At 32.1% G+C, this 26,295-nt stretch overlaps 2 protein-coding genes across 4 annotated transcripts in view; one reads left to right on the top strand and one right to left on the bottom strand.

Moving 5' to 3' along the window:
- The window catches only part of LOC126734490 (zinc finger protein 184-like), a 36,721-nt gene extending 21,972 nt beyond the window's left edge, over positions 1 to 14,749 (top strand). For both annotated transcript variants that reach the window (XM_050438144.1, XM_050438143.1), the window contains exon 2: positions 13,616 to 14,749. In XM_050438144.1, the coding sequence (XP_050294101.1) occupies positions 13,733 to 14,557 (825 nt within the window). In that variant the 5' untranslated portion in view covers positions 13,616 to 13,732 and the 3' untranslated portion in view covers positions 14,558 to 14,749. The remainder of the gene's footprint in view (positions 1 to 13,615) is intronic.
- Positions 14,750 to 25,051: 10,302 nt separating this feature from the next.
- The window catches only part of LOC126734544 (short neuropeptide F-like), a 61,071-nt gene continuing 59,827 nt past the window's right edge, over positions 25,052 to 26,295 (bottom strand). For both annotated transcript variants that reach the window (XM_050438225.1, XM_050438224.1), the window contains exon 4: positions 25,052 to 25,411. In XM_050438225.1, coding sequence (XP_050294182.1) covers positions 25,361 to 25,411 — 51 coding nt within the window. In that variant the 3' untranslated portion in view covers positions 25,052 to 25,360. The remainder of the gene's footprint in view (positions 25,412 to 26,295) is intronic.

Here is a 26,295-nt window from a genome sequence, read left to right as displayed (position 1 = left end):
AATTACCCAATTATCTAATCTTCTAAACTCAGTTACTGGCAAGCAAGTGCATGTCTCAGAAGTTATTAAGTTGAGCAGACTAAATAGTAAAGGTCGTAAATGTCTCAAGATAGTTCTATCAAACAATTCTGATGTAACCAATGTACTAAAGAACCGGAGAAGGTTTAGCTCTGCTAAGGCGGTTTACGTTGAGGCTGACCTCACTCCTAGTCAGAGGAGTGATCTGCAAAAGGTCAAGGACATACTTGAGCATCGGCGATCCAATGGAGAAACAAATATGTACATCAAGTTTGACAATGGCAGGCCTGTCATCGCCACAAAAAACTAAATCCTTCCAGCACTTCACACCACCTACGTCTTTGTTATCAAAATGTACCTCTACCAAAATGGCCTCCGCACCAAGCCTGATAAGCTTTATACAGGGATCTCCGTGTGCGACTTTGACATCATTGCCTTCACCGAAACGTGGCTTCAACCAGATATTCTCGACTCTGAATTGTGTCCAGAAACATTTAGAGTGCTCAGATCTGACAGACAGCTGGATAGAGTGGCTGCTACTCGTGGTGGTGACTGCTTGGTCGCAGCTTCTCACAATATCCACCTAGAGAGGGTTAACTTGGAAGACATCCTTAACTCTACACCACTTATAGATATTTTAGGGTGTAAGCTCACTTATGGTTATTTTGTATTTTATTTATTTGTAATCTATGTCCCTCCTTGCACAACCGAGAGAGACTTTGAGACCTTGTGTGAAACAATTATGTCACTTTATCTGGTCCACACAAAACGCGTTATGATTGTTGGAAATTTTAATGTTCCGTCTTATCAGACAACCGAAGCTAGCAGTGTCAAGTGCAAGCTTTTGACCAACCTATGCGAGATCCTTGGTCTTAAGCAGTTTAACGATATTCCAAATGTTAATAATAGGCTTCTTGACGTCAGTGTCATCAAAAGTATATCACCGCTTATTGACGAAGATTTGCATCATCCTGCTTTGACAATTTCTTTTAAATCGGCTTTCCCTCATAAATATAATCCTTCTATAAGTTCAAATAATCTACAGCAGTTTAACTTCAGAAAAGCAGACTTTCCACTCATGTATAATTTGTTGCTTGATGCAGACTGGTTGTCCGTCTTGCAGTCTTCTGACGTTGACAGCGCTTGCAAGGAACTTTACAAAAGACTTGATTCAGCTTTTGCTGCTTCAGCATCTTTAAAACAACGGAGGCGACGGCGATTTCCAGTATGATTTTCAAAACGAATTATTTCTAATATCTTTAAGAAGGAAAAAGCATATCGTGATTATAGATCCTCTCCAACTGAATTTAATCTTTCCAGATACAACAGGCTTCGTCAGACAGTAAAATCTCAAGCCCGTGAGGCCTATAACTCATTTGTGACCCAAGCCGAGGAGAACATTGTAACTGATCCCTCATCGTTTTGGTCTTTTGTTAGAGCTAAGAAAGGTCACTCTTCACTTCCGTCTATCATGTGTGATGCCAATGGTAATTCTTTTCAAGGAACAGAAAATATTGTGCCAGCTTTTGCCAAACTTTTTCAGAATGCCTATAAAGATCCAATCAACCTCGCAGAAACCTATCCTCCTTCTGATTCCTCAGACCTCATTGGCATTCTTCCATCAATTACCACTGAGGAAATTATTCCTGCTAGTCGGAGGCTAAAAAACAAGTTGACAGCCGGTCCAGATGGTGTTCCAAGTTTTGTAGCTAAAGACTGCATGTTTGTCCTTTGTCAACCTTTATGTCATATTTTTAACCTTATTTTGAAAACTGGCAAATTTCCAGGCGTCTGGAAATGTGCTAAAGTAATACCAATTCACAAAAAAGACGATATAAACAGATTCGACAACTACCGACCTATCTCCATACTTTGCAATTTTTCCAAAACTTTTGAAACTATTGTTTATAACAGAATTCTTCCCCAAGTTCAATTACTACTCTCTATAGATCAGCACGGTTTTATTGCTAAAAGGTCGTGCATCACTAACCTCTGTAATGTGACTCATTTTATTTCTTCAGCCCTCGATAGAAAACGTCAGGTTGATGTGGTGTATACTGATTTCAGAAAGGCTTTCGATCAGATAAATCATAGCATTCTGCTAGAAAAATTGAACAAGCAATTCAACTTCTCAGAAAGGCTAATTCCGTTGCTTTCGTCATATCTTATATTAAATATATATATATATATCTTATATCTTATATCTTGTCTACAGTTTGTTGAGGTGGAAGGTTGTAGATCTAATACCTTTGTTTCAACATCGGGAGTCCCACAGGGATCCAATCTCGGCCCACTTCTTTTTATCTTTTATATTAATGATCTTATAGAATTGATTTCCTGCCTTAGACTAGCTTATGCTGATGATCTGAAAATATTCTGGTGTATCAATAGTATCTTGGACTGCTTGTTCTTACAGAGTAACTTGGACTTAATTAGGGGGTGGTGCAGTCGAAATCAGTTATGTCTTAACATCTCGAAATGCTGTGTGATCTCCTTTCACCGAACCAAGGATCCTGTTTTGTTTAATTACAATATAGACAATCAAATCCTCTGTAGAAGTACTTCTATTAAAGATCTAGGGGTTGTATTCGACGATAGGCTCACATTTGTGCCACATATTGAACAGTGACCTCCTCGTTGAAACTTCTGGGTTTTGTCATTCGAAATAGCCGACTCTTTAACAACTCAAACTCAATAAAACTATTGTACTTTTCCTTTGTTAGATCAAGACTGGAATACGGTTCCTTGGTGTGGTGTCCTTTCTATGAATGCCATGTTGGCTACATCGAGAGTGTTCAGAGAAGGGTTTTAAAGTTTCTTATGTTTCGTGAGGATGGAATATATCCTGTTCATGATCTGATGTCAGGTAGATTTAATCTGCAATCTCTGGCCATGAGGAGAACGATTCATTTTGTAACATTCTTATAGAAGTTGGTCAATAATCAAATAAATTCTCCTCCTCTCTTCAACGATATTCAATTTTATGTACCACGATTTGCTTCTAGAGCAAATATCACTTTTGCTTTAGATCGCGCCAGAACTAACATTAGGTTTCAAGATCCCGTATATCAAATGTGCAGAATTTTTAATTCAGTATCATCAACCTGTGACATATTTGTATGCTCCATAAAGGATCTAGTTTTGTCTCTGACAAACCAACAGTTGCCATAATTCCTTTTCTCTTCCTTTTTTCCCTTGTCCCATGAATCCCTTTCTTTGTTCATTCTAATGTTAATTTACATCTCCTTTAATTTTGATATATACATGATGTTACTATAGTAATTTAAGTTTTCCTTATTTTTCTTTATTTTTGTTATTTAATTTATAGTAATTTAATATTTGTTTACACTTTCAAAACATTAACTGTAGATTTTCCTGTAATGTATGCTAAATAAATAAATAAATAAAACCTTCTGGCTACGGCCAGTCAAATACGATTCAAACCAACAATGCGACATCCCTCTAAGGCCATAGTGAAGGAGTTTTTGCATCAAAATGTGATGATTGATATAGTCAAAAGCTTTTGAAAGGTCACAGAAAGTCGCTGCATTCACGTCACCACTATTAATGCCTGAATATAATCCCTCCAAATACTGAAAAATGGCGTCGTTTGTACAGAGCTGCTCTCGGAATCCAAATTAAAGAGGACTTAAAATATTGTTTAAATTAAGAGAAGAAATCACCCTGGAAGTTGGAAGGATCCTCCAAGTCTCCACCCTTGTGAAAAGAAATAATCTTAGTCAATTTTAGACATATGGAAAAAATACCAGACTCCCAAGAAATATTAATTGTTTGGGCTAAGATATTCAAAATGTGGTCAGACAAACCTGTTAAGATTTTTATGGATAGGCCATCATCCCCTGAGCTATGTTTATTTTTAATGTCTAATATGGCTTGTTTTAGTTCGATGAAGTCTGTGTAAAATTTGACAGAAGGCTAAGAGGATTAGAAGGTTGGGTTATATTTTTAGTAAGATTTTCAGCTATTGAACAATAGAATTCATTTAATTTAAAATTAAAGTTTAAAGATAATTCAATTTCATTAATGCTTGAGGAAAACTGGTTTTTGTTACGAATATCGTTTATTATTGACCAACTCTCCTTTTGCTTGTTACATGCATTTGTTAGACGGTTTCTATAATAGAAATCCTTTGCAAGTTTTATGAGTTTTCCATAGATAAAACGATAATTATTAAAATAAGTATGGTTATCAGTGAGTTTCCTGATGTAGTGAAGAATTCTTTGAGATAGTGAAGATTTTTAGAGGACGATTTTAATCCTTTTGTAAGCCATGGCTTTTATTTCTTATTTTAATTTTTCTAACAGGAAACGCCTGGTTAAAAAACTATATTAAGTTGGAGTGCAATTTTCCTATAGAAGCTGTAGACATCAAAACATCTTCCCAAGAAGACATTGCTGATAAAACTTATCATCTGTATAGCCAGCATGAAAATAAATCGATTCCAGATGTTACTAGCATTAAATTTATGGTGGTGTACATTGACTCTGATTTGTGTTGGGACCAGACATCTTACAGCTCCAGTCAAAGCTTCATGGTGCTTGTTACATGATTAGAAGCCGTATAGAGCTGCTAACGTCATTAGTGTGCCTAAAGGCATATTATTTAGCAAATGTGCAGTAACAAACAAAATATGGAGCCTCCCTCTTTTTGGAAATCATTCAGATTTTCACAGAATATCTTTATACTACAAAAAAAAATTAAGAAATGTATGTTGAGACTTCATCCCTGGATATCTGTAAACCCTTTTTTGCTAAAATGGGGATTCTCAGTGCTCCACAATTGTATTTCTTGGGGTTGATATTAATTGTTAAGAAAAATACAAATTTTTTTAAAACAAATAGAGATAGGTATGTTGACGGTATGAGACTAAAACGAGAAATATTTCTAGTTTCTATGAGAGAGGAATACTCTATAGAGCAATAAAATTAAAATTTACCACCGGAAATCAAAAAAAATTGAAGGGGTAGAAAGATTGACAAAGTGACCTTTCCATAGGAGAAATGATTTTACTCCTTAGATCTTTATTAATTACATTTTGTTAATTATATTATATTTTTAGGGACGTTGCTTTTTTACTAGTATTGTATTTTGATAGCAAATAAATCAAAGCAAAGTTCTGTTTTTAAAAATCCTTAAAAAAACGATTTCTAGCAAATTAAATTAAATCTCTTCCCAAAATATTTTGTATTAACCTACCACTTTATATTTTTTTGTAGAAATTTATATATTATTTTAATAAATACTTCTTTAGCATTTACTAAGTAAATTCCTTATCTTAGTAAACATGTGCACTGACAAAAATCAATAATAAAATAACGCAATAATTAAAACCGTTTTCTTAACCAAATAACTGGAATTTCCAATGGGTTTTCCGTAAGGTTACATGAACTGGTGGGTAAATGACTCAGATTATATTTAAAGTGTTAATGACCTAAACTGATTAATTTTCGGAAATTTGAAACCGATATCCGTAAATGAAAATAGTAATGAGTTTTTGCTTTGTCAGAAAAACAGTAAGATGAGAAATATTTGAAAATTTAAAATAAACGGTAGATAATTTTTGTTAAATCATGCCGCTTTTTATGTGGGTTTATAGAGTGTTGGTTTTAACTATAGTTTTATTTATAATCGTATAGTCACTGATACACAAGATGCTTTTTAAATATTGCGACAAGAGTCAACTATTTCAGGAAAAATATCAAGCAAAGGAGTTCTTATACACATACGTCCTAACGTTTTAAATTTTGAAGCATAGAGTAATAAAATTGTAAGGAAAAACGTTTTTTTTCCCAATAAATTTGATATTCCTATAGATATTTTTTGAAAATTGATACGCAGTTTCTTTGTATTAAGGAGCCGTTTTTCTATACACAATTTAATTTATTTATTTCACATTGGCGTGCATGCTTTAAATTCAGTATGTTTGAAAAAGAAATTGGTAGGCCACTGGTTTTTCTTGTAGTAAAAAGTATTATTGCATTATTTATTTCTTTTACAGCATATAATAACGATTTTCGCGTAATAAAAGAACACCCATTTTTGTGGATAGCTATAAAGCCTAAAACCTGATCAAGTATTAATTTTATTATCACTAAGTATATCATTTATAACCACTAACCTGATCATCCTATAGTTTGAAATTTAGGAGGTTAAGGACATACAGTAATGGCCAAAAGTAGATAGACAATTGGTTTTTTAAAAAGAAATCAAAGGAAATAAAAATTCTATAATAAAGATATTTAAGTATATTATGGGCAACATAAACATGTATAAAAATAATAAAACATTCTTTATAAACAATCACCTAATTTGGTAAATAATAATAAATAACTAAATATGCGCTGGACAAAAGTAGATAGACAAATTTAAAGAATAACCAATACTCTTTTTTTCTTCGAAGCATTTTTTTTTAATTACAAACTAAACCATCTACAATATTAATATTTTGTAAATACCCATTATTGTCTATTAGAACCTGACATCTACGTGGCATTGATTCAATAAGATTGTCTATGAGTTTAAAACCAATATTTTTCCATTTCTGTTGCAACCGTTCGAATAATTCACCTTTATTTGAATAGTTTGTATCCCTAATATCACGATCTACAATTTCCCATAAATTTTCGATGGGATTAAGATCGGGTGACTGGGATGGCCATTTTAAAACTGGTATTTTTTCTTCTTCGAAAAATTGCTTCATAATTTTGGAGGAATGCTTCGGGTCATTATCTTGCTGGAATTGGAATCTTAATGGTAAATTGTCTTCGACATAGGGCAACATAACATCTCTGAGAATATTCCTGTACATAAACCTGTCCATTATGCCCTCTATGCGATGTAACGGGCCCATTCCATAACCTGAGAAGCAACCCCAAACCATCACTGATCCACCTCTATGCTTAACTGTGCGTTTTGTGTACTTGGAATTTAAACGCTGGCCAGAAGGACGTCTAACATATTGAATTCCATCGGAATTAAACAAATTAAACTTCGATTCGTCGCTCCAGCAAACACGTTTCCATTCATGCTTTGTCCAGTGTATATGCTGACGGGCAAATTCCAATCGGGCTAAGCGATTCTTTTTTTGAAAGCAATGGTTTTTTTGCTGGCCTACGTGCAAATAGATTCTCTTCTACCAACCTTCGTCTTACAGTCCTTGAGGACACATTACAGATCCCTAGAGCCTGTAATTCTATCTGAATTTGACGAGAAGTCATGAAAGGGTTATTCTGGCTAATTTGTTTTAATTTGCGTACAGCTCTAATGTCCATTTTTTTTGGTCGACCAGATTTATTTTTTGGCTCTAATGATCCTGTCCTTTCATATCTTTTAATAAGTGCCCAAACAGCTTTTCTTTTAACATCAAATCTACGAGCAATATCAATTTGACGATCACCCGCGCTCAGATTTCCCATTTCTCATTTCTTGCGAGTTTTATCGCTCATTTTACGCCATTTCTGGTAATTGGTACATGCTCTTAATTTGTTTATTTTTGGTCTCTTAGATAGTGGGTTGGAATCAGTAGATTATTGCAGGCAACTTATTTTAGAATTATGTAAATTAAGCAAGTCGTGTTTTGCCTCGTAGTTTTAAATCTCTTTACATTCCTTAGTATGCCACTCTGCTCTTGCTCGTCTTACTCTGTGTCTTATTTCACAGTGCGTTTTCTTGTATTCCTTCTCTCGTTTTCATCCTTATACTTACATATTTGATCTATAAAGTATAGAACATTTTAGTTATCCAGCTTTATTTTCCTTTTCTTCTTTCCTCTCAGTTCACTCCTCTCCTATACTAGTTTCAATATGTCTCTAGTTATTATACATTTCTTCTACGCCACCTGGTTTTTCCACGTTTATTTCAACGGATTTCATTCTCTGTTCTAAAATACTTGACTTTTTACTCTCGTGGTCTCTATTCAGTGTATACGTTTTTATAAGAGGCAAAAAATACAAAATCTACAGCATCATAGAAACATTTAATAAAACGACAAAGGTTACATGTTTCGCCCGACTAGAGCATAATAATTCAGACCTATAATAATTAAGATGATGTAAGCCGAAGAAAGGAAATTCAACAAAAACTTACCATAACATACACAAAACACCTAACACATAAATAAACAAAGCTTATGTTAATTCTATTCAGTGTAGTTGTTTTCAGGGACTTCCTAACTTTTTTAAAACGCAGTCTTAATTTTCCTACCATGATACCTTGATTTATTTTTTTTTTCAGGTAAATCTGTATGAGATCTCCATGTGTTTAGTATTACTAATAATGTTATGACAAAATAATTCTATATCATACTTTAGAACCGCATCCTCAAAAAAAAAATCTACTATAGTGTGATAGATGCGTTTATTTTGGATTTAAGATTTTTACTTTATATATTGAGAATTTTGTTACAAATGGGTAAATATGATAAGTTTATATTTAAAAAAATCCTATTCATCAAATATAAACATATTCTCTAATACTTAATAACATTTTTACTCCGTTTAGGTAAAGCTGTAATAGTATAAAAACCGGATTTTAGTCAATAATGAAAAGGAAATTAGATCTTTGCAAAATAAAACGTTTATCAAATAAATATATATATCAATCTTAGAAGTCTCTTAAGCGTAGTAAACTTGGCCTTTTTCTTTTTGTACTTTTTATTGATGACTAATCTTATTGTGTCTCTTTATCTGCAAGTTTAATGTATGCTGACGATTTTAAGCTATTTAAACCATATCTGTTAAGGCATATATTGTAAAATTGATATATGTATGAAACGATTATATTTAAAATGACATATTTTATTGTTGATTGGAGTAAAAATAATCAACTCTCTCTTAAAGTTAAAAAATGTGCAATGGTTACTCTTACCCGTAAGGCCAACTATTTTAATGAGGATTACTATATTGGTGATGCCAAATATGACAGAAAGAGTCTATCAGCGCAACAGTGGCCTAAGCCCAAAAGAATGCTTTGAGAAAATTGACATTATAATGAGCCTATAAGTAATTGATTTTATTTATTTTTTTTTAAATGTGGGTTAGGTCACTGTTGCATTATTAAAATTGCGATAATGTGTTAATTAGCCTGATTTATTGGTAGTATATTATTACTAAAAAACAAAGAATATTTAGAATATTTTATTAGAAAGTCATAAAATTATAGTAAACATTAAACTAAAAATACAAACAAGCAAAATATCAAAATATTGCTAGACTTAGACGTCTTCTATTTCTTCTTCCTCCTCTCCTTCGGAAAAAATCTCTTCTGAAGTATTTTGTGATGTTTTTAAGTTTTTGTAAAAATCGTGATGAACCGGCGGTATGAAAGGAATTAACTCCAGAAGGTCTTTCGTCTTTTTAACGTCTATGTTGCGCCCTTTGGGATACGAGTAACTAAGTTCAATACTCTCCAAAGTTTGTATTGATCTTCTTTTTTTAACACTAAATGATGCGAATACTACATCTTCATTATTGGAGTACTTGTAAAATATACAAAATGGCTCTGATTTTTTATAAAGTAGCCACTGAATCTTAAGCCACTTTACTTTCGATTTGTTGCTGATATTTTTCGATTAGTTAGATTTTGTTCCAACTTTGCTGTAGAGTGTTCTACTCACTGCCAGACATTTCTATTAATTTAAAGGGTAATCTTTTTCTGGATGATTCAACAACTTTCCTCCAATCATTTGGAATAAAAATGTCTCTAAAGATTTTTTTTTGTTTTTCCACCAACCCGAAATCCTGGGCACAAGGTAGAAAGAAGTGCCCACTTACTAAAAATTTATGATTAATTTCATTAACCGTGTTTAGTTCTGAAGACACAATGTAGCTGCATAAAGCTGCCATCTTAAAATTTCTGTTTTGCCCACCGCATTGATCTGAATATATTATTAGTTTTTCAGTGCTGACATAGTTTTTAACAAAATGAAAAATGCATGAACCCTCTTCTTGAGGACCTCTGGAAGCAACAGATTCGTCCCATGTGTACATAAACACTTCATTCGTGTCTAAATTATGGATACCGAGGCAGTACGTCCAAAGTTGTCTCTTATAATAACAAATCCCAGTAGATATGACGGGTGTTGGTAAAGTTTTCATGAGGTCGAAAGCTATGGCAGTTACTTCTTCTGGATTTGTTTTTGCAAAATCACCATCTCTCTTCATACCATCTCTAGCAGAAGTTGCTTTCCGATGATGCAACTCTCGTTCCATTTGAATTTCTTGTTTTTCTGCGTTCCGTTGAAAACTTTATTTTGTTTTCAAATAAATGACACTTCTTGCAAAAATCTTTTATCGGGGCGTGGAAACAAAGGTTAAATTTTTTCAAAAAAATTTCTCTGAATATGAACATCGAGACAGGAGTCACGTTTTCGAGCTCTTTTTCTTGTTTATTAAGTTCATACATCTTTCCAAGACTTAAATCTGGGGCTAAATACTTTCTGTGTGGGTTTTTGCGTCGAGTGTAATGAGACTCATACGCAGGGAATTTTTCAATAAATTGTATTACGCTCTGAACCATTACATCTGGAGTTTTGTTTATAGATGTTCCCTTACCCCTTCCATCTACTGGTGCAGCTAAACCTTCTTTCTTATTAGCCAACACCCAACTGATTCTGCCATCAGAAACTCGAAGGACTTTTTTAAAAAACAATTTGCAGACTTTTGTTTTTTCCCCAGCATCATTACATAAAAAGTAAATACGAGTTTTTTCACGCCTTGAAGCTCCGGCTCTTTCAGTATAGGTTTTTAATTTATTTACAACTTCAACAAGTGCAAAAATATAGGCAGATTGTAGATCAAATGTTTCAATGCTATAAAATCACGTAAAAATAGCTTGTTGGCGCTGTGAATTAATTTTTTCCCAACAGTGACTTTCACAACAGTCTTGTACTTCTAGAAAAATTTTAGCTGGCACTACTCTTTTGGACCTATTAACGTATTCTTGACCGGCATTTCGTTTTTTCTTTGCAATATTACGTTTCCATTTACTTTCATTTCTTGTGCGTTTTTTCCCTCTACTTTGTTTTTCAGCTTCACTATCGGACCCTTTTCATCGGGATTCATTTCGTTGTTCAAATATTTCATTGCCCGTTTTAGATGGTACATACTCCGACCCAGAATCTTGAAATGGATCTTCATCACTATTTTCTGAACCTAAAAACAAAAAATAAATAATATTTATTTTTTGTTTTCTAATTTTCAGAAACTACGGAGAATAATATTAAAAAACCTCTCCTGTTGAAATTATTATGAATTGTTATTGTTTCAAAAAACCATTTTCCAAGAACTTAATTGGGCAATCCAAATAACGTGACTTTTTCAGCTATTCAATATGACGGTGATGGTCAAACAATGAAATCGATCCGCATTTACTGACGAAAGTCAATACATTTTCTTATATCGCAGGTATTCTTAAATAATTTAACAATTTGTACCCTTTGTATGATAAAAATCCGCCAAAATAATCAGTAAAAATTGCAATTCTCAATATTCAAAAATAATTGCAATTAAACATGTAAACAACACACTGTTTGACCATCGCAGTCACATTGAATTTTGACTTTGACAGGTTGTTGGATTGCCTAATTTGAAAATTGTTAAAACCTAACCTCAAAAATATATCCAGTTAAATCGTAACAAATAATATAACGTAAAATGTATACAAAATACTTACCGACATTAACAGATGAAGAACAAGCCATAATCACATCAAGTTACTTTTTTTTAACTTTATACTATAAAGAAAACCGTCTATTTTCACTCTTACGCTGACGCACGAGATTTTTTGTTTACAACAGAATAATAATGCGACAGTGGCCTAACCCACAGACTACAGGGTTAGGCCAGTATTGCACTCAGTTATACGACTAATCAGGAAATGCAACAAGTAACTATAGTGCTGCCATCTATTATCAAAGAGAGAAAGGTGGCTTGGGCCACTGTTGCCTTAAAGATCGCGCTATATGGAACATAAATGAGCAATTGAGCATAAAACGCAAAATGTCAATTTTGTGGGTTAGGCCACTGTTGCGCTGATAGACTCATGTATGCTGACGATTTTAAGCTATTTAAACCATCTGTTAAGGCATATATTGTAAAATTGATATATGTATAAAACGATTATATTTAAAATGACATATGTTTTATTGTTGATTGGAGTAAAAATAATCAAATGTCTCTTAAAGTTAAAAAATATGCAGTGGTTATTCTTACCCGTAAGGCCAACTATTTTAATGAGGATTACTATATTGGTGATGCCAAATATGACAGAAAAAACGTAGTCGAAGAATTCGAAGTTACAACACTACATTTTAGCTTAATACAAAATTTAATTATAACAATAGTGAAACAGTTAATAAGGCTCACCTTGGTACCTTGGGTTTTATAACGCGGAACAGTAAGAATTTTAAAATTAGCAGCATTATTATCCTCTATAATGTCTTTTGTGAGGCCATATGGACATATGGAATATGCCTCTAGCATCTAGGGCACCTGTAGCATAATTACACTCGGATATAATATTAATAGATAAAACAACGTTTTTTAAGATTCTTGGATGTAGGCCTTTATGTGGTTTCATACAAAGTAATGTCGAAGATATTTCAGTTCCAGATGCTCTGCACTAAAAGACAAAATCAGGCGGATAAGTTCATATATTTTATTCTAAATAATATTAAATACATAGAGATGATGATATATTTAATATTAAAATAAGAGAAATTAAAAAATTGCTAGATCATCCGAACATGGTTTAGGGTGCAATTAAACGTAGCTTATTTTTTTATTTTGGTCTATATTGTTAAAAATTTAATTTTTTAGGTTTAGGCTTAATATTTCCTGTTTTTAATGTGTTTTTTTTTGTTTTGTCTTTTCTCGTTATATACTTTTTATATAATTACTTTTACTTAGTTAATCATGCTTAAATGTCCTTTTCAAATAAATAAATACATAAAATAAAAAACATTATTATATATATTATTATTAAGTATTGAATAAACCTTAACTGTAATTCATTTTTAAGTCAATATTAATTAAATAATTTTTTATAAGTCAAAATTAGTAATACTACGGCCCTGAAAATGCCCGCGTGTACTCCTTGAGATGAAAATAATTTTTAAGAAAGTCCTAAAATCGTACGTGGGCGAAAGAGATAAGGCATAGAGAATTTTCACTTTTTACCTTTGTTTTACGAGTATAAGTCTGCTAAAAAGAGACGTACAACAAATTGCGGTCTGCGATTAATAAGGCTATTCCAAATATTTTGATTTGCTTATTATTTAGTCCGAGGACTATATATGTATGTATTTCTACATGTCGTTTATATTACACGTATTGAAATAAATCAAATTATTCAGATTGTCTTTTTTAATATTGATTTAACACATATATTGACCGCATTTATTTAAATTATTATTGGAAAATTTGCCATATCCATATTATATTAATAATACATATTAAAGTATAGGGGGGAATTTTAAAAAAATATGTAAACATTGTTTTTTGGTATACGATATTTCATGAGCTATTTTTATCGATACCACATGCTAAAATCAGTGTAATAATAAAATTATTATTTTCAGGTGTTTTTATACAAAGGACCAAAGAGAGCATGTCGTCAGTGCTTCACAAAGTTGATACACCTACGAAGCTACCTTAGAGAAAAAATTATTAACCAACAACTTAAGGCCGCGAAACAAATGGATCCGATAAACTCGCATGATAAATCCTGTTTATGTCAGACTTGTCAAAACTCATATTCTGGCTTAGATGTTCTGATTAACGTAATAGAGCAGCAGCAAAATGATTCTCAAAACACTTATTCCTCTTCAAATACTTATATAGATGATCATCATTTTCAAGCGCTAGAAGCTCAATCACTAGAATATGGTCACAATAACATTGAACTACAAAATGCAACGTCTCAAGATCAATTACATTCTAATAACAACCAGAATTCTTCGTTTCTTTACCATGATAATAATGTACCATCGGTTATGCAGACTCAATCAATGTTTCCAGTTTCTAACCCTTATACTTATTATCCAGAACCGACTCAATACATGCCCTCGACAAGTACAGCCAATTACTTTATGGACAATGTTTCTTTTCCTGACCAAAATCAAAAGCGGCCACATAGTTCAGATTCTAGTTCCAGTTGCACTAGTGATACAGTATTACCTATCATGTTATCCCATATGTCAGATCCTGAATGCCAACCCTCAACTTCTACAAGTCCCTCATCAAAATCAAGAAAAGGTAAAAAAATATGTCAGTGGTGCCATAAAGTATTCAATCACACCGGTGACTACACTAAACACGTTAGAACACACACAAAGGAAAAACCGTATCCGTGCCCGCAATGTGGTAAAACATTTCCTCACACATCAAACTTACATCGGCATGTGAAGACTCATAGTGACCAACGACCTCACAAATGTGAGTTTTGTGGCAAGGAATTTATTAGAAAAGATAAATTAAAGTTTCATAAAGAATGTTGCAGTAGAAGACGGAAAAGCGAATAATATCTGTAATTTTTTTTATGGTTTTAATTTATTCAAGACGTTTTTCTAAAACGTGCCCTTTTAAATTCTGGGGGTGATCTTTTATTTTAGAGCTACATGTATATTTTGTTTTATATAAAGTGCCATTGTATGATAATGTTATATAGTTTATTACTTTTTATAAATTTGTAAATAAAACTTTTGTTGAGCTTCCTTTTTAGTTTTTATAAACCAACCCAAGTAAATTGGTAAAACGACTAGTTTCAAAGAGAGAGAGAGAGAGAGAGACATTTATTATAGACACACCGGACCTTTTGGCATTTTTAAAGATTTTTTTAAATTTTAAAAATAAATAAATAAATAATAATTTTAATTTATTTAATAAAATAAAATATCTACATTAAATAGCTTTATAAAATATACAGGGTGTGCCAACAAGGTGTACGGCTAAGAAAGCGTCTTAACTATACGAGGTAAAGCAAAAAGTTCTACAGCAAAGTTGTAGGGTTGACAAAAACCTACGAAGTAAAAATATTTTTATGTATGCTGGGTGTGTCACAAAAAAGTTACTATAAAATATAATTTTTTTTTAAATAGTACGCCCTGTATATTATGGTACTAAAATATGAGGCAAAAAGAGTACCTTACTTTGATATAACGTTTTTAAAATTTCCGTGCGGCGTTGTAACGTAATTAATTTTTTTATGTTATTTTTTGCCTTTTAGAGGGTTTGTTTAAAAAATCATAATTATCTTAAAATTTATTCTGCGCCTATGAAACTTATACCACAGTTAGTCTAGGGTATCTTCTCTAAGCTAACTATAATAATTTTGTAATTTTTTACTACAGGGTGTTTTTAAAGAACTCTTAAACTTGCTGAAATTAAATACGCAATATCTCAAATTTTTCAACTGGAACACCCTGTATATTTTTATCTAATTGTTTGTCCCTCCAATACCGTCATTCTTTATTCAATATGTCCTATAGCTAAACCTAAAGGTACCTAACTTACCTTTTGAGATATTTTAACTTTTCTGTAAAATACTATGCATAAAACGAGTATTCTTTAAGTTTTGATCAAAATTGCTTAGAAAAAATGAAGAAAAATTGAAAGAATTAGAATTATTACTTTTCCTACAATTATTATTACATACGTGAAAAATTAACCAACACAATTATTCACCTAAACTGCTAAAAAAAACAGCAAAATTAAATTACATACTAGGTAGGTACCTACTTACGTATTTGTGCATAAATGTACATCGTTACACTAATTTTAAATTTTAAAGATCAATTACAATTATTATAAATTGTGTTCAATATGACCTCCTAAATTTTGTACGCAAGCGTTTACTCTTTTTGAGAATGAGTTATTAACATTTTCCAACATAATTGGCGTGACTGTTTGAAAAATTTCCCGAATTTTATTTTTCATATTTTCACTTATGGTAGGAGTTGTTTGGTAGACTTTTTCCTTCACATATCCCCACAAAAAAAAATCCAGTTTGGTCAAATCTGGGGACCTTGCGGGCCAAGGGACCGGCCCACCTCTCCCTATCCACCGGTCATCAAAATGCTCATTTAAAAAATTTCTAACAGCATGGTTATAATGAGCTGGAGCGCCGTCATGCTGAAACCAAATCCGAAATCTCGAACATGGTCAGGCAACGTTTGTAGAAGGACATTAAAATCGTTTTGTAAAAAGTTTAAATACATTTCACCTGTAAGATGTCCATTAAAAAAGTGCGATCCAATAACGTAATATCCTATTATTCCTGCCCAAACATTAAGCGATCATCTATGTTGATGATGAATTTCTCGGGTGAAGAATGGATTGCTGGTGTCGTAATAATGAAAATTATGTTTAGAAGAAAGAAAGAAAGAAAGAAAATGTGCTATATTACGTAAGACAACAAAATCTTGTGTACAAGCATCCTAAAAACTAAAAAATTCCAAATTCACTTTAAATTTCAAATTTCAAACAAACATAACATCTAAAACACTTTACCATAAAATTTACACACATTACAAAATTAATCATAACAAAACAGATTGAGAAAAAAAAAGCATCTTTTTGATAAATTTCATTAAAAAATAAGTAAAGCTGTCAATAAAACAGAATTTAGAAGAAGTAAATTAAATTATTTAACAGGAAACAAAACTAAAACACTAAAATGATGTCAGAGCACAGGTTAAAAGGTATCATTAAAAAAATCGTCAAGGCTATAATATGCCCTGGATAATAAAAGTTATTTTAATTCCTTTTTAAATCTCTTAACTTCTAAGATTTGTCTGATACATAGAGGAACATGGTTGTAAATTTTTTTGCTAAGGTATATAAGTGAGTTCTTGGTGAGGGAGGATGTAGGGATTGGTAAGGGAAAATCGTTAACCTGGCGAGTCATATGACCAGTGTTAGAGGGAGGTTTAGGACATTTATGAATAAGAGTAGCTGTTTCTAAGATAAAAAGAGAGAGTTTTATTAACACTGCCATTATTATGGAATGTAGCTTCATCCGAAAAAAGCACAAAATTAAAAAATTCAGGCTGACGAATCTTATTTTGCGCCCACTGACAGAAAGCCAATCTTCTTCCATAATCCTGCGGAAGTAATTTCTGCAACAATTGAATATGGTAAGGATGGAATTTTTCGCTTTGAAGCGTGCAAGATATTGATGTTGCACTAAAGGGTAATTCTTTAGCAAGCCTACCTAACGCTTTTATGAAGATCTTCAACGACACTTAAAGCTACTGTCATCCTGTTTTCCTCATTTGTAACTGGCTTCACCCGTTCATGTTTTTCATAAATTACACTTCCTGTTCTCTCAAATCTTTCTTTTAGTTTTTGAAACATTTGTGCTTGGGGATGTCTCCTTTTAGGATAAAGTTGCGCATAAATTCTAGATGCCAAAAGGCTATTTTTTCAACAGCTCTAAGGGCATATATCATATCAAAAAATTCCTCACGAGGAAAATTCATATTGATTACAAAATGAACAATAAAAATTAAAAATCGATTAACTAACTCACTGATAATAATTTCTAAAATGGTTTTTGAAGAAAAAACATTGATCTTGTCTACTGCTGTCATAAAACTAATAATCTGACAATTATTATTTTGACGTTTAAACCAATGTTTCTAAGCAATCTTGATCAAAACTTAGAGAATACCCGTTTTATGCATAGTATTGTACAGAAAAGTTAAAATATGCCAAAAAGTACTTGGTTAAGCTACAGGATATAGTTGAAAAATTTGAGATATTGCGTGTTTAATTTCAGCAAGTTTGAAAGTTCTTTAAAAACACCCTGTAGTAAAAAATTACAAATTATCATAGTCAGCCTAGAGGAGGTACCCTAGACTAACTGTGGTACAAGTTTCATAGGCGCAGAATAAATTTTAAGTTAATTACATTTTAACAAAATATACAGGGCGTACCATTTAAAAAAAATCATATTTTATAGTAACTTTTTTGTGATACACCCAGTATACATAAAAATATTTTTAGTTCGTAGGTTTTTGTCAACCCTACAACTTTGCTGTAGAACTTTTTGCTCTACCTCGTATAGTTAAGGCGCTATCTTAGCCGTACACCTTGTTGGCACACCCTGTATTGAACAATTATACAAACCCTGACAGACATGACTTATTATAGACATATTTATTTTATTAGTATTTAAATGTAATTGCTTTCTAATTTTTGAGTATATATTTATTTCTTTTAAAAAGAGATAATTAATTCGTTGTAGTAAGGGCTAAGTATCGTTTTAATGTTGTTACGCAAGTTATATTTTAGTCTAAAATCTATAAATAGGTCTTTTACGGGCAATTAATATAGTGCGAGTCTGTAACTTAGAATAAATTCGATAATAAATAAAAGGAGGCGTGTTCGGAAAAACGCTCGGACACGTCAATTGAATAAAAAGTTTTTATACAGGGTGTGTCATGTAGGCGGGGCTAATACCAATTTTTTTATTTTAAATGGGACACCCTATATGTTATTATATTTTTGAATTCTCCATAAATTCCAAACACTTTGATGTACACACAACCGCAATGTCTAGGGATATTTTGAATAAATTTGTATATATATTTTTTAATATGATCTTTTTTTTTAAATTTATTTGCAAGTTTAAGAGTAGTTTATAAGGTAATAAAAAAACCCAAAAAATTTTAAATAATTTATATTTTTTCTAAAAAAATGCAAAAAAATTAAAGTTGTCGAGAAACTAGGTTTTACAAAAATTTAATTCTTAATTTTAAATTAACAAAAAATAAACAAAAACAATATTCAATAACTTGTATGACCTCCACGACTGTTCACAACTGCTTGACATCGTCTGGGCATGCTTAGAATTAAATGATCAATATCATCTTGGGGTATCTCATTCCAGGCTTCTTGAAGTGTCAGAAACAAAGTTCTTCTATTGTCTCTTGGTCTTTCCATACGAAGAACTCTTCTTTGAAGCATATCCCACATGTGTTCAATGGGGTTTAGGTCCGGGGATTGAGGTGGCCATGGTAAGACATCGATATTATTCATTTCTAGAAACTCTCTAGCAACCCTTGAAGTGTGTGGTCTGGCATTGTCGTGCATGTAAACAAAGGTTTGACCAATTGCTGCTGCATACGGAATAACAACAGGTGCCAGTATCTGATCCACGTATAATCTGCCAGTTAAAAAGTTTTCTAATAAAATGAGGTCTGTTCTTCCTCCAATACTAATGCCTCCCCAAACCATGATGGTTCCGCCACGAAAAGAATGCACTTCCTGGACATTGCACAGGCGGTTTGCGTTTCCAGGCTCTCTCCACATGCGAACTCTTCTTGAGTCGGGGTAAATTCCAAACCGAGACTCATCAGTGAACAGCACATTTACCCAACTTTCATTTTGCCACAACAAATGTTCTTCCGCCCACAAAAGTCGTACTCCTCGATTACCCCAGGACAACGGTTGCACCCTTAAAGGCCGACGACTACGTAGGTTGTTTTCATGCAAACGTCGGCGTACAGTACCGGCTGAAACCTCAACGTTATGCACTTGCTGTAGCATGATTTGCAATTCTGGTGCTGTTACAGTGGGGCGTCTTCGAGCATTTAAGTGTAAAAAGCGGTCCTGTAGAGGGGTTGTAATACATAAGCGACCTCTATGCCTTTCCGCCACATCGCCTTCTTCTCGATACCGTGCATATAAGCGTGAAATTACGCTTTGAGTAGTGCCCATGTTCACTGCAACCTGTGCTTGCGTCATACCACCATCTAAAAGGCCCACCGCTCGTATCATTTCTTCTCTCGTTAAATGTCTGCGCTGCATGGTTAGCAAGAACTATACTGAGCTCTATGAACAAACTTTTTTCCAAAAAAACGCAAACACTTTTTTTTGGTAAAAGAATTCAAGACAATAAATAACGATATGTGTATTTGTTTATTTATTTGAGATAAATAAATTAAGTAGAAAAATGTACAGTGTGGTTTAAGCAGTCTAAAATAAGGATAAAGTCTAGATATTTTTATATTTATAGCAAGTAAATAAAATTTTAACAAATTAAAAAAAAAAATAAGAAAATTCTAAATTATCCCTAGACATTGCGGTTGTGTGTATCTTAGCCATACCTTTATTCGATTGTTTTTAAGATACAGAGCGTTAAAGAAAACGTATTTCATAAACTTAAAGAGGGTTCTTTTAAATCTTCTTCTTTAATAGGTAAGTGTTCAAAATGTAAACCAATTACTATTTGGCAATGCCCTAAACGTACTACAAATTCATTTTGAAAGCATTCTGGAGAAATGTTTCGACACTCTTGGTTTATTCTAGTTTTCAACTCCTCAATATTTGCTGGCTTGGTCAAATAATCTTTGGAATTAAAATATCCCCATAGAAAAAAATCCAGCGGAGTAAAATTGGGCGCTCTTAGTGGCCATCTGTCTGGAAAAATAGTACCCAGATAGTTTCGAACAGGTCTTGTAAAATGGGGAGGCGCACCATCTTGCTGAAACCAGATGTTTCTATTCGGCATATCAGCTTCTATTGGATCAGAGAATAGAACAGCTAGATTTGGAATTAGTTGTTTTTGTAAAAACTGTAAGAAACTTGCTATATTTAAATTTTCTTCGAAGAAAATTGGGCCTCTAACTTGCTGACCTAGAATTTCTACTTTTTCTGGGTGTTAAGTGTGGCCTTACATGGATTTTCTTGTGCCCAATAACGGCAATTTTGATGACTTACTTCTCCGTTCAGCATAAATGTCGACGTATCGGAAAAGAGAATGTTTTCTATAATAAGATTATTATTCTGCATTAATTCCATAAATTGTTCACAAAATTCAATTCTTCTATCTGCATCCTCCGCATTGAGTTCCTGGAGAATTGTTAGTTTATAGAGATAAAAATGTTTTCCCTTTAATGGCTAATAACACATTAAGTTTGGTGTCTTCATTAAGCGAGATCGACGAGAACTAGTTATTGTTCTTACGTGACCATTTTTTTGAAACTGTTTTTTAATCTTGCCTATAGTACTTTGAGATATAGGTGGTAAATCAGGAAACTGTCTGAATAAATACAAAACTTCATTTTGGGTTCTTGTTCTATCTCCGTACCCAATTATCATTAAGATTTCAATCATGTGCTTTTCACTAAAATAGCCCATTTCGTAAAAAAATTAAAAGAAACTTAAATCTGATTACTCGACAGTAAAGGCACATCTTTGGCACATTATTTAAAATAAGAAAGTTGGTATTAGTCCTGCCTACACGGCACACCCTGTATAGAAAAAATTTATTGTAAAAAATGCGCAACAATCTCAATTGACATGTCTGAGCATTTTTCCGAACACGCTTCCATTTATTTATTATCGAATTTATTCCAAGTGACAGACTCAAACAAAGCTAAATTGCCTGCTTCATATATTGGTTGGTCCTTTCTCTACTATATAAGGTGTAAATAAGTAGATGCCAAAAAATTCAGGGGCTGATTCTTGGGTAAATTTTAAGAAAAACTTTATATGAACATATGTCCTTAATGTCTTAACTTTTTACAACATTGTTACCAAACATGTCGTTGAACACTAAATGTAATTCGAATTGTGTCGGGGTAATAAGTATGCTTTTTTGTTTTTGAGCTTGAAGTGCTTTTTCATCAAGTCAAACTACTTACTTAAACCCAGTATCCCAGTGACACCAATTTTTTCTGTATTTTGTATTCAACATGATCAAATGCTTTTCAAAAGTTCTTGTAGATTAAATCAGTTTGCTTTCAGTCTGCTTTCTATATAGGCTAATAAATTTAACATTAAAAGAATAGATTTTCTCTAATCGTAACTGAGGTAACCCTTAAGTAAAAAAGATTTCATATCCTTTTAACAATGGAAATTTGTTTGCTAACTAGGCAATCGGATAACTACTAATAAATAGCTAATCTGGTAATATTTGATTTAGGAGTCAAATAAAATAGGTTTTACCACTTTTTAAAAACTTTATTTATTTACTTACTCGATAGATATTTCATTAAGTTTTAGTTTTATCTTCGCCTAAATTGTATAATATTGTTAAACAAACTGTCGTTTGAGTGGTAATTTGGAAGATTATTGATAAATTGGTGAAACCTGCCTTTTCAGATAAATTCGGAGTTAAATTATTTTTTGCACACTTTACTGCATTCTGTTTTTATAATATGTACTAAGATTAATAAAAGTATTTTTATTGTTATTTCAGTATTTTGTTTTATTTACATTTTTTAAAAAAGAAAAAACAACTTTCTTCTCTTTTAAATTCAACTCCTTTATAATGAATGCTTAAATTGATTAAGAATAATTTTATTATAAAATTTTTCTCTTCCTTTCCTGGCTTTACAACTCTAGGGAGTCTTAGGTGCATCTACCATTGCTCCCCATCTCCTACGATCCTGTGCCTCCACTTGGCCTCTGATGGACTCCAATTCTAAACGAATCTGCTGCGGCAGCATCTTTCGATCTTTTTCTCAGTATCTCAAGAAATACTGTATTTATCAATCTGCGGTTTTCTGATCTTACTTCATGACCTGCCCATCTTATAATTTTTATGTGTCTGACTTCGTTCACTACAATAAATTGCCGAAAATTCAGCATTGTGGCGTCTTTTTTCGGCAATGTATTGTGGTTAAATTTCGTCCAAACTATATTTTCAAACGTCTATCTGAGAACTTTTCATTTAAACACAAAAAGCTTATTTATTTCCCGTTGATTGAGGATCTAGATTTCGTTATCATAAGTAACTACTGGGTGAATTATTGCCCTATACAAAGCTAGTTTGGATTGTCTCTTTAGCAGTTTAGATCTTAATAGTATTGTGAAAGAGTATAACGCACTAATTATTACCATAACTCTTGCCGAAATATCTTTTTCTTCTGATTATCATCCAAGATTACCGCTCCTAGGTACTTTACTTTCTTAACCACTTCGAAGTTGAACTCATTAAGGGTTATATTCTGTCTGATTCACGGCCTTAGACTCATTGTAACCAGGGTCTATATTTTGTATTTCCTTCATTTACTTGTAGGCACAGACTACCTGCAACTTACTCTTGCTGTGAAAAAACCTAGAGAAGGAGCCACTGCGTCTGTCATCAGCAAAAGCTAACAGGAGTTTTTAATCCTAACCTTCTTTACCAAACCTTTTGTTACCTCCAACGCTAACCTGCTAATTGTTTATTTTAAAGCAAAATTAAATAACAACGGTGATAGGAAGGTCTCCTTGTCGGAGTCCCGATGTTATACTGAATGGCGTTGATATTCTGTTTTCTACCCTTATCTGTGCATATGACTTTATTACACATATTTGCGTTAACTCTATTGATTTCCTTAGCATGCAATTTCAGCCATAACCTGCTGCTATTTTATCGATTCATACGTTTGTCGGAAATCCACGAAGATTTTGCGAACATACCGCTTAAACTGCCAGTTCTTTTCTAATATTTATCTCATAAAAATATTTTAATCATCTTTGATCTTCCAGTACGAAATTCGTATTGATAGTCGCCGATAAAATCTTCCGCGTAAGAGTTCAGTCTCCTCAGTATTAAAATTGTTAGGATTTTGTATGTCATGTTCATAAGCGATATATCACTATAACTTCGAAATTGTTGCTTACTTCCTTCCTCATATATAGTTATAATGACGCTTTTGTTCCCCTTTTTAGGTATTTTCTATTATTTCCATATTTTTAAAATTACTTTATACATCTTTTGGGGTAGAAAGCTTCTTTCTCCTTCTCTATACATGCCAAGTTATCTTATTCCTAAAGTGAGTTAAAGTGAGTATTCCTGAGTGTTGTGTTAAATGGAAGGTAATATCTTATTCCTCTGACTCACTCATATTTAGCTCTTTTCATTTTCCAATAATTTCCGCTTTTGTCATTATTAGTACGTCTATTTCTTTTCTCATGGCTTTTGTTTCTCCAACGCTTTCATCTTTTCTTACTCGCTTTACTTCCCTAAAGAATTTCTGCACTTGATTCATATCTCTGTTTCTATATAATTCCCGTATTTGATGCTCTAGATGGTTATTATTTTTAGCTCTAAGTAATAATTGTCTCGTCTCTGTTCTTGTCCTGTAAAATTCTTCGTTGTTCTCATCTGTAAGATTTGTTAGCATTATTCTCTGTAAAAACCACTTTTTTTTTTGGCGTTTCTTCCTTCCTCCATTAGTTTCTGTCGCTGCTCCCTATCATTGTTGTAATTTGCTGGCTTCCTCCTGCTCTACGTTGTCTTTATGCCCTAAATAGTCAAATTTATTACTTATTGGTTATTTGATATTTAACTTTTTTATTTAGAGCTTGAAGGGCTATAGGCTAAAGGCTATAGGCTTAATAAGTCCTATCTAACCTTTTGTTCATTTTCTCCATTTCCTATGTTGCTATTTTTATTCTCCAATGATGCTACTTATGTGTAGTGCATCTATAAGAATATGGACTATTTGGTTACGAGAAGTTCCATCGCTTAAAACCCATATGACTTTACAAATATTCTTTCTTGCAAATTGAGTAGATAATGTTATAAAAGATAGATATTGTTAGAATATATGTATATAAGATAGATATACAAAGATATTGTTAGCTATGACAAACTCTGTAAGCCGGTATCTACTATTGTTCATTGTATCGTGTATCTCGTATATAATGTGTATCGTATATGGGAAATAACAACACCAGGGTGCAACTAGTGAAAAAAATTATTTTATTTTCATACTGATTATTTTATTAACATCATATATTTGACAATTGACTACTTTACTGATCTTAGAATACTAATAAACAAAGTAAATACACAAATACAGTAATATTAAAGTACTGTGATTATTGAAATTTGTTAAACTCGATTTTCTTTTACTTATTATCAATTTAAAATTTCTTCACCGTTTTTAATATTTTTATATTTCTTTATATCCTTTACTATATTAAATACATTTTTTAAAATACTCTGTGTATTTTAATCGAGATCGATATTGTATGTAAAAATATTTTGTAGTTAAAAAGTTACACACTAAATATACTGAAAAAATTAACTTTAATACAAACAATTCAAATTAACATAATATATACAACCTAACTTAAATTATAATAATGATGATGCTAAAATACAGACATTTATTAATATATACTTTCTAAATAAATTATATTTATCTAAATATTAATAAGCTAAATTAACAAAACCATAAAGATCTAAATTTCTAAGACAGGCATGTACAACCGGAAACCACAGAGTATTTTACTAAATTGATTTTCATTTCTTCTTGCCCAAGATTAAAAAAAAAATGACGAAAAAACTTTTTTAAGTATAGGAAATTGATTTTTCAGTTTTAGTTGTCAGCAGAGATATCATTAATAGCAGACAAGTAAGTCGATGAAATCTGGAAAAAAAAAGTAATACAATATATTATACAGAATATTTATGATTGACTAGAAAAAATTACATTTACTTCATTATATTGGCAATAAATGTCAATTCATAGAGGTATGAGGGTAATAGAATTGTATCCTGGCATTTTCAGCTTCGTAACTAAGTAAACCGGCAGACTTAAGTTTTCGCTGTTTTATTGGAAATTCCTTTTTTTTTATAGTCTAAGAAAATTTATTTAGTTCTGTGACTGGCAATAAGTTTATTACTGTTTATTGATATTTGTTGGTACGTGCTAAAATCCTTCGTTATTTTTTTCTCTCTTTTATCATGTTTCGAGTTTTCCTATGTCAGTTAACAAGGTTTTAATAAATTTTCAACACAGTTAAAAAGATTATAGTAAGTGTATTCTTGAATACGAAAAATGCGCTTATTAATGTGAAATACCAAACAATGCCCAAAAGATTTATAAAATTTGCACCAATATCAGATAAGTTTAATAATCTTAAAGCTTAACGGATGCGTTTCTTGCGATGCGATGCATAGGATATACGCGATACACACTGCGATAAAAACGGATAGGAACTAAAAAAAAATCAAAAATTTAATTGCTTCGAGACTTTCATCGGGAAATAATATTTTAATTGCAAGATAGTAGGTGTATTCTTGAATACGAAAAATGCGCTTATTAATGTGAAATACCAAATAAAGCCCAAAAGATTTATAAAATTTCCGTGAAAAAGCTTAAAAAGGAACAATATCAGATAAGTTTAATAATCTTACTATAAGTAGAATTTAGTGTACCGCAGAATTCAGTTTAAGACCTTTTCTAGTTGGTAAGTAAAAAATAAATATTAGCAAATATTAAGATTTCTAGGGAACAATGTATTTTGTTTC

Source organism: Anthonomus grandis, chromosome 3 (assembly GCF_022605725.1).
Source record: "Anthonomus grandis grandis chromosome 3, icAntGran1.3, whole genome shotgun sequence".
In the NCBI taxonomy this organism is placed as follows: domain Eukaryota; kingdom Metazoa; phylum Arthropoda; class Insecta; order Coleoptera; family Curculionidae; genus Anthonomus; species Anthonomus grandis.
The sequence above is the reverse complement of the archived record's forward strand: the minus strand, read 5'-3'. Positions and strand labels throughout refer to the sequence as shown.